Source organism: Triticum urartu, chromosome 6A (assembly GCF_056163025.1).
Source record: "Triticum urartu cultivar PI428250 chromosome 6A, HENAU_Tu73, whole genome shotgun sequence".
In the NCBI taxonomy this organism is placed as follows: Eukaryota; Viridiplantae; Streptophyta; class Magnoliopsida; order Poales; family Poaceae; genus Triticum; species Triticum urartu.
In genome coordinates, this window is record NC_141878.1 from 294,936,331 (window position 1) to 294,945,923 (window position 9,593).

Consider the following 9,593-nt stretch of genomic DNA (forward strand, 5'->3'; position numbering starts at 1 on the left):
GGATATTTGGTCTGCCCGTATCCCTCCTAAGATTAAAATATTCCTATGGCAAGCTGTGCGTCGTAAGCTGCCGGCGGCCGATCAAATTAAGAAAAGGAATGGGCCGGGCACTGATAGGTGCGTTCTTTGTGGGGCTCTTGAGAATACTGACCATATTTTCTTCCATTGCTCCTTAGCTAAACTCATGTGGTGTTGCATCAGACTTTGGCTTCATGTCAACTGGGCTCCTTCCTCCTTTGAGGACCTTAGGCGATATTCCAATTCCTTATCTGGGCAGTCCAAGCGGGTCTTCTTAGTTGGTTGGGCTGCGATCGGGTGGTCTTTGTGGACTATTAGGAACAAGTTCACAATTGATCGCATTTTTCCGGCTAACCCTGTCAGCTGCTTATTTAAAGCCAATGTCTTTTTACAGCAGTGGAGATTGTTGACTAAGGAAGGGGACCTTCAGGCCTTCGACGACATGTCATCCAAAATGAAATCTACGGCGTCATTCCTTCTACGGCGTACTCCGAGGGCGGCTCCCTAAGTTTACCCCGATGCTTTTTGGTGAAGTGCTGGCCTGTGTGCCATGTTAGGCTGAATGCCTTGTAATGCTACTTATGATCCATGGCTGTTTAACTCGTTCTGGGTGTTGGTTCTGTTGCTGTAACTCTGCCTGGTGGCTTTATTTATAAAGTCGGGCTCCTGCCTTTTCTCTAAAAAAAAAACTCATAAGCACAAGGTTGCACAGGAGTATTGATGTTGAAGGTTGTTGATTCAGCAATGCAAAGTATTTAAGGCAATAGATTTCACAGGCAACAAAGTGCTTATTACGAAGGTTCACTTTGACAAACTCCATTGAAGGTATCAATATTGAGCTGGCACATAATCAATACCCTGATTTCAACCACGCCCAGTAAAGCAAGAACCTATTTTTGTCCGCCTTGGGATTTCATAACTAACTTGCTCGCCATAAGTTCACCGCATCCCCAAAAAGATCTATAAGAAATAAGACAGAGCTAATTCACATTTCATTTGAACCATCGAGGAATGAGGATAATCTCCTTACACTGTATTTCAAACTGAATCACCCAGATGCACATTCGATCGAACAGGTCGTCGGGTTCTCTCGTGGCAAAAGATGACTGACATACAAGACCGTTGGCCTACCTTTGTGCCGGCTCAACGCCGAAGACACCGTCCCTCCGTATCACGAACTCACACGTCCGCACCGGCAAGTGCGGCGCGAAGGCCACCTTCATGTGCCTCCTGGCACTCCCACCGTTGCTATCCACCTCCCGCGTCAGGAACAGCCGAGTGTTGACGCAGTTGGCCCACGCAAGCCCCAGCGCAGGGCTCACCTGCCGCCCCGACGACCAGGCCACGGTGTTTCCCGTGTTCCCCTCCACCACGTCGACCACCTGGTTGGTAACCACAACCACACATTGGTGCCTGTGAGCCAGTTCCTTGAGTTTTGCGGATATCTTGAAGAAGAGCCCAGACCGGCGTTTGAGGTCGGCGGGTGAGGCGTCGAAGTCGGCGCGGAAGAGGGAAGCGATGGAGTCAAGGAGGATGACGCGGATAGGCAGGGGGTGGGGGGAGCGACTCGGGTGGGAGAGGTGGTACTGGGCGCGGGATAGGAGGGAGAGGAGGTCGGAGGGGGAGTGTACAGCGGCCACAAGGACGTGATCCAGGAGGTCTGGCCGCGATTTGGGGGCAAGGAGGCGGAGGCGGCGGAGGGGAAAGGGGACGTCGGAGCATAAGAAGAGGGAGGAGGAAGGGTGAGGGGAGAGGGGCGCGAGGAGGGCGAGCTGGAGGCAAAGCTGGGTCTTCCCGGCGGCGGATTCGCCAGCAATCTCTGTGACCGACGCGGCGGGGAGGCCACCGGAGAGGAGGCGGTCCAAGAGGGGGCAGCCAAGGGAGAGTTTGGCAGCGCGGGGGGAAGCGAGGAGAAGAAGGTTCTCCGGACGAGGTTCTTGTTGGCTGTAGGCGGAGGTCTTGGGCGCCGGAGGCCGCATCGCCGGCAATCTCGCTGCCAAGGGATTTGGGGATTTAGCAATTTGGGGTTCGAATTGGCGCTCCTATTTCCTGCCTTAAGCAGCGAAATGCAGCTAAAACGCGCGATGGGCCAGACCAAATAGCCATCGCTCGCCTGCAAACGCGACTCGGGACCGAGGAAATATCCTGTGCAACGAGCCAATTCGTGCACCCAATACACCGAGCGATTCTGGGCGATGGGGGAATAGATGGACTGGATGTTATCTGGCTGCGGGTATATTTTACACAATGGACCTTGTCAAGTCATTGAATTGCGCAAAAGTCCTTCTGAAATTCCACTCTGCTTTGTGCCAGTCTCCGTGAGATCCCCTCTCTGTACCAGGCGATCTATCACGGACGAGCTCTCTTCAGCAGAACTCCCATCCCGATGGCTGCATTCCCTTTTCCCTCTATCCCCACAATCTATCCCTCTCCACGACGGTGCTGACTATGGCTTCGCAGGACCGACGCACACTCCTGGTTTGGCACCGCTGCCGCCGCCGTTGCAGTTTCAGATTCAACGCCGCCGCAAATTCCAAACAAGCTGAGTTGCTTTCTTTATTCAGATCGTGAGTTACATAAAAAGAGAGTTAAGAATATACTCCTGATTACTGATTACGATGGATATCATTGAACTCATATATACATAAAGTTAACTATAATCTTGTCAAATTTTCTGGAGTTTCCTCATTTCACATTCTAATTTGATTAAACTTCTACGAGACAATTCTTTTTTGAGGGATCTACAACACAATTAAAGCCTGAATGGAATACTAAAACACATCTTCAAGCCTAAGCGCAAATTCTCTGGTGATTCTCAAAGCTGAGAAATCATTCAGCTAGTACCCAGGTGGATTAGGCCACAAAATAATTGTTAAGAGCTACATCACCATATATATATATATATATATATATATATATATATATATATATATATATATATATATATATATATATATATATATATATATAGACACAGTCTATTTAATGTCCTACCAACTGGTGGAAGCATGATTTTGCATTGGAACAGAGAACAAAATCTACACATCATTGGAGAGAACCAGTCCTTAACTTCAATCAGGCAGAGACCAAAAACTAATACATATAAATGGAGAGAACCAGTCTTTAACTTCAATCAGGCAGAGACCAAAAACTAATACATATAAATGGAGAGAACCAGTCTTTAACTTCAATCAGGCAGAGACCAAAAACTAATACATATAAATGGAGAGAACCAGTCTCGACCCGGCTCCTCAGTTTTTCCTGCAGCAGAAAATAATTTCTGGAGCTTCACAAAACTAACCTGGTTCAACAGTCTTGCGTTTTTCTTTTTGCGGGTAAGTCTCGCAGGTTTAACACCATAAAATTGTTACACAAATCCACTTGAACCATGATAAAACATAAAATCGTTCCACACATTTGGCATCACGAACTAACTTCTTAAACACATGAGTGACCCTTTTTACTGGAAGCATCCAAGTGCATAAATGACAACCGAAGTAGAAGTACATATAGACTTGTACAGATTTGTTTCCTTTGTGCACCAGGTTTAGACAAAAGGAATCGAAAAAATCAACTTAGCAGCAGCGACTAGTAGATATACTTCACGAGGAGAGCATTTCGGGCGATAGAGTACAAATCAATCATCAGGCCAACTAGCATGAACAGAAAGTCATCTTGATGACTTCAAGATAGATGGAATACATAATGCATGTTGAAATGACCACAGAGCCTCCTGCAAGAATAAACCTAGGGGTTAATATGCCAAGTTAGCTACAATTGACGGTAATATATATATATATATATATGCAAAAAATATATTCAAATCAATGTGAAGCTAGGCTTACCAATTCCCTTTGTAAACACGGCAAATGGTACAATATAAGTGCCTACATGGTTTACTGCTAGCAAATTCCTGGATCTAACAGTAATTCATATTCAGAATTTTATACATAGTATAGTCGGATATACAACACATGGAAATTCAACAAACCAACAGAAAGCCACATGAATATTTGGGAGGGCATATGCATGCTCCGAGACGACAGTTGCACACGTGAGCTCCTAGAAAGACCACAAGTCCAAAACCTCATCTAAAAATACCACAATCAATACCATAAGACCGTAGCGACACTGAATTGTACTAGGACCAACTGAGCGGTGGCCCCATCCATTACACACCGCATATAGTTCTTCTACTAAATTTACACAAACTGACTTCAACTCATTATTCCAACATCACATTAGTGAAACTGGCGCATCTAGTTATCTGGAACCTTTTGGATGTGGAAGCGAGACGAAGTTCAACTAGAGTACTGGACCATGTAAGGCCCTTTTCATTTTTAATATCAGAAATGTTGATGGTAAGAACATATAGAACATTACTATTTCAGTTACAAGAACATCACAGGAACAACTACTCCCTCCGTTCGGAATTACTTGTCTCGAATATGGATGTATCTAGAGCTAAAATACATCTAGATACATCCATTTCTGCGACAAGTAATTCCGAACGGAGGGAGTAGTAATCAACAAAATCTTGCCGTGTACGCAGGGTCACAGTAATCCTTTTTTCACACGCATGTGGAGTGATTCATGTACAATTTTACTCTGAAGTTAGCAAAAGGTACATGATAACTGTATACAGAGCACATCCCCTAATTGTTCTTGTGATGTTCAGTGCACACAGAGCAAACCCCCTAATCTTTTTTCCACTCTAGCAATTGCAAATAGTGATAAAATTTTACAATTACGGCTAAATCTCACACATAAATTCGGTGGTATATAATACTACTATGCACTTGTTTCAAACGAACTGGGGGAAGTGAGGAATCGGAAGAACCAATATGACTGCACATTTATAATATAAGAACCAAATAGGGCGCACATACCTCAGATCCTCGAGCTGTAAAGGCGGATAGCCGACTCCTATGCAGCCGTGTTATTGGTCCACGGAGCTACAACCCTGCGTCGCTAAAAAGATGCAATCACAGCGCGCAGCCGCTGGACCTCATGATTTGGATTCTGGGCGTTGTTGTTTCAACGCCGGCGGCCGGAGAGGGAGAGGGAGATGGACAGGAGAGAGATAGGGACTTCTCGAGGAAGAGGAGAGGGAGATCGAGGGACAGAGGTGAGTCGCCCCATTTTTCTACGAACCCCTGGTTCAGTGGTATAGGTACAGAAAAGGAACAGAGGAAACGAAGGAGACGGATTTCGGAGGGACTCTGCGCGCAGTTAAATGGTTCTACAAGGCTCATTATGTAAAATGTGCCGGCGCCTACGTGATGATAACATCCCATCCATTAATTTTCCATCCACTGGCGCAGAATCGCTCGAAGCATCTGTGCACGAGTTCGCTCGTTTCACCAGATATGTTCTCACTCGGGACCTCCTCTCCAGCGGACTCCCTAATTTTTTTAACGGGGCATAACCTGTAACACCCCGAATATGATTTACCTAATATGTAGTCCAACTCTTGCTGTTTCCGGCGTTAAATTATTTTATTTTCTCGGGTTCGGGTTTTGCCTCCGTGTGTTGTTGTCGTGGTCATGCATCTCATATCATTTCATCATGTGCATTGCATTTGCATACGTGTTCATCTCATGCATCCGAACATTTTCCCCGTTGTCCGTTTTGCATTCCGGCGCTCCGTTCTCCTCCGGTGGTCATTTCTACCTTTCTTTCGTGTGTGGGGGTTAAACATTTCCGGATTGGACCGAGACTTGCCAAGCGTCCTTGGTTTACTTCCGGTAGACCGCCTGTCAAGTTTCGTACCATTTGGACTTCGTTTGATACTCCAACAGTTAGCCGAGGGACCGAAAATGCCTCGTGTGTGTTGCAGCCCAACACCCCTTCAATTTGGCCCAAACCTAAACCCTCTCCATCATCTAGAGTGTTCGATCACGATCGCGTGGCCGAAAACCGCACCTTATTTGGACTCTCCTAACTCCCTCTATGTCTATAAATACACCACGCTCTTGAAGTTCCGGATCCCCTCCTTCCAAACCCTAGATCCACTACCTCGCGCCGCACCGGACACGTCCGGTCCGGCCGGACGAAGTCGTGCCGCCGACCCGCACCAGTGGTGTAGCGCCACGTGGCGCCCGCAGACCCGCCGCCGCCAAGGCCTGCCGGGCCCGCGGAGAGCCCCCGAGGCCCGCGCGCCGGATCCGCCGCCTGCCTCCCTCATCGCCCGACCGCGCCGCCACTGCTCCTCCACCGCAGCGCCCGCGCCGGCGAACCCCGTTTCCGGCCGCCGCCCCGCGCCGGCGAGCGCCGCCGCATCCGCCCCGCCACCGCACGGAGCTCCACCGCGCCGCCTGGCGAGTCCTGCTCCGGCGCCGCCTCACCGCCCTCCTCGACGTCCGCGCTGCCCTCCTCGACGTCTGCGCCGGCCGATAAGTCCGACTCCGGTGAACAGTAACTCCGGCCGGCGAACCTCGTAATCCGCGCCGATCCGGATTTGGATCTGAGCTTGTCTCGGTTGACTTTTTGCCCCGAAACCCTAATTATTTTGCTATGTTTGTCGTGTCGTACCTCCACATTGGTAGCTCTGTTTTGGGCATATAGCATATCAAAATGTTCAACTCAGAGAGTACATCATTTCATCTCATTGCATCATTTTCATTTGAGTTCATCTTGATGCCCGAAATGCTGTTGGAAGAGTGCTATTTGAGTTAATTGTCAGATCTGCTGCTCCAATTAGATATTTGTCATTTTTGCCATGATTAATGTGTGCATGATATGCCCCTGAGCTCTACATATATTTTGTTACATGTTTTGCCATCTATCTAGAGGTACAACCCATGTATTTTTCTGATGTGTGTGGCGACTAGCACAAGCTTGCAAAGTGGTGCATTCGTTAATGCTGATTTCAGGGACTTAGCAATTCCACTAAGTCTTTGATCTGTTTATCTCAATATGCCATATGTTCATGTTGTTTCCTAGTGATCCATGCCTCTTTTGAGGATGATCAGTAAGGATGTTTTGTTAATCTTGTAGTGCTCTATCCATCCATGTCTTTGTTTGCATTTATGGAGCACCCCAGTTTGAGTCAATCGAGCTCTATTTTTGCTATTTCGTGAATTTGGGAAGTTTGTCTACTTGTTAGCGATTTTGCCGAGGATGTTGTAGTTGATCCGTGCACGCTATACTATTGTTCTTGCCATGTCTAGCTTGTATTTTGTGTATTCTTGATGGGTGTATGCTTATATTGTCATGACATGCTCTGTAGTGAGTGCATCGAGCTCGTAAACATGCCTACTTGATATCTGATTTGCATGCTCTAGTTTTTCACTAAGTCTGAGAACTGATTATGTTTTTGCCATGTTCGTATGCTTGCAAATGTATTTTCTGATCCCTTTTGGTTCAAGGTCACTAAGGGACTTTTGTTAAGCTCTTTGAGTAGCTCCATGCCATGCTTTACTTTGCCATGTTCAGGCCCTGTAGCATATAGTTTTCATGCTTCAAAGTGTGCTATCTGATCTGAAATTCCAGACAAGTGTTAATTTCACTAAGTCTGAAATCTATTTGTCAAATGCATTTTTGACATGCTTGTTTGAACCTATTAATGGATGAATTGGACGTAGCTCAGTGTTCATCTTTTGTTAAGCATCATGAATGGATCCCTGCCATGTATTTTGTTGCCATGTTTGAGTGCTGTAGCATGTTCATCTTGTTGCATTTAGATGGCCACTTGCTGTATATCGCAGACCGTTGTCATATTTGAATTGCTTGCCATTTCCAAACCGTGACTCCGATTCCGGCATTCTTTATATCGTTTTCAAGCGATTTCACCTCACCTTTCCAGTGGCACACCTGGATTTCCAAGTTGAGGCCAGGTTCATTCATTCCTTGTCAAATCTTGCATATGCATCAGATATCGCATCCCGCATAGCATACCATGATTGCATCATGTTGTTTGAGTTTGCACGTGGTTGATTGTGTTCCGTTTGCTTGTTTTGTCTTGTTTGGGTAGAGCCGGGAGACGAGTTCGCTAACGAGGAGCCCGTTGAGTTTGCTTTCGAGGATCCAATCAACTTTCACAACTTTGCAAGCAAGATGATCATACCCTTGAAATCACTACTATCTTTGCTTTGCTAGATGCTCGCTCTTTTCCTATGCCTACGCTACGATGCCTACCACTTACTTATCATGCCTCCCAAATTGCCATGTCAAACCTCTAACCCGCCATGTCCTAGCAAACCGTTGATTGGCTATGTTACCGCTTCGCTCAACCCTTCTTATAGCGTTGCTAGTTGTAAGTGAAGATTGGAGACCGTTCCTTGGTGGAACATTATTTACTTGTTGGGATATCATTATATTATCTTGTTATCTTAATGCATCTATATACTTGGTAAAGGGTGGAAGGCTCGGCCTCTCGCCTAGTGTTTTGTTGCGCTCTTGCCGCCCTAGTTTTCGTCATATCGGTGTTATGTTCCCGAATTTTTGCGTTCCTTACGCGGTTGGGTGATAATGGGAACCCCTTAATAGTTCGCCTTGAATAAAGCTTTTCCAGCAATGCCCAACCTTGGTTTTACCATTTGCCACCTAGCCTCTTTTTCCCTTGGGTTTCCGGAGCCCGAGGGTCATCTTATTTTAAACCCCCCCGGGCCAGTGCTCCTTTGAGTGTTGGTCCGAACTAGAGTCCTGTGCAGCGCCCCCTCGGGGAAACTCGAGGTTTGGTTTTAGTTGTATGGAGAGCTCATCTGAGTGTGCCCTGAGAACGAGATATGTGCATCTCCTATCGGGATTTGTCGGCACATTCAGGCGGTGTTGCTGGATTTGTTTTAACTTATCGAAGTGTCTTGTAGAACCGGTATACCGAGTCTGATCAGAATGTCTCAGGAGAAGGTCCATTCCTTCGTTGACCGTGAGAGCTTGTCATGGGCTAAGTTGGGACTCCCCTACAGGGATTTAAACTTTTGAAAGCCGTGCCCGCGGTTATGGGCAGATGGGAATTTGTTAATGTCCGGCTGTAGATAACTTGAACCTAAACTTAATTAAAATGAATCAATGGTGTGAGTTACTGTGATGGTCTCTTCTCGGCGGAGTCCGGAAGTGAACACGGTGTTGCAGTAATGCTTGCCGCAGGTTATTCTCTAGTTATTCGTTCGCGCTTTGCCTTCTCTTCTCGCTCTCTCTTGCGAACAGGTTAGCCACCATATATGCTAGTCGCTTGCTGCAGCTCCACATATTGTACCTTGCATTACCTATAAGCTTAAATAGTCTTGATCGCGAGGGTGCGAGATTGCTGAGTCCCTGTGGCTCACAGATTACTTCCAAACCAGATGCAGGGCCTGATGACTCCATTCCAGATTGTAACATCCCGGATGTAATTTTCCCAATTTGTACTCCAACTCTTGCCGTTTCCGGCGTTAAGTTATATTTATTTTCTCGGGTTCAGGTCTTTGTCTCCGTGTGTTGTTATCGTTGTCATGCATCTCTTATCATGTCATCATGTGCATTGCATTTGCATATGTGTTCGTCTCATGCATTCGAGCATTTTCCCCGTTATCCGTTTTGCATTCCGGCGCTTCGTTCTCCTCCGGTGGTCATTTCTAGCTTTCTTTCGTGTG

General features: G+C 46.7%; 1 protein-coding gene and 1 long non-coding RNA gene across 2 annotated transcripts; both read right to left on the reverse strand.

Moving 5' to 3' along the window:
* Positions 1-979: 979 nt before the first annotated feature.
* On the reverse strand, positions 980-2,612 carry XRCC3 (homolog of X-ray repair cross complementing 3 (XRCC3)). Its single transcript, XM_048678514.2, has one exon. It carries the CDS (start codon positions 1,995-1,997, stop codon positions 1,146-1,148), a length of 852 nt encoding a protein of 283 aa, XP_048534471.1. The 5' UTR covers positions 1,998-2,612; the 3' UTR covers positions 980-1,145.
* A 548-nt stretch (positions 2,613-3,160) lies between these two features.
* LOC147965048 (uncharacterized) lies at positions 3,161-5,352 on the reverse strand. The gene is made up of 2 exons (XR_015607312.1): positions 4,908-5,352; positions 3,161-3,751 (listed from the first exon to the last, which is right to left on the reverse strand). It is a non-coding gene; the product is annotated as an uncharacterized LOC147965048 (long non-coding RNA).
* Positions 5,353-9,593: the final 4,241 nt, after the last annotated feature.

What these genes read in the sequence shown, in the direction of transcription:
- XRCC3 (XM_048678514.2), bottom strand. Translation starts at nt 1,997, where the DNA reads ATGCGGCCTCCGGCGCCCAAGACCTCCGCCTACAGCCAACAAGAACCT.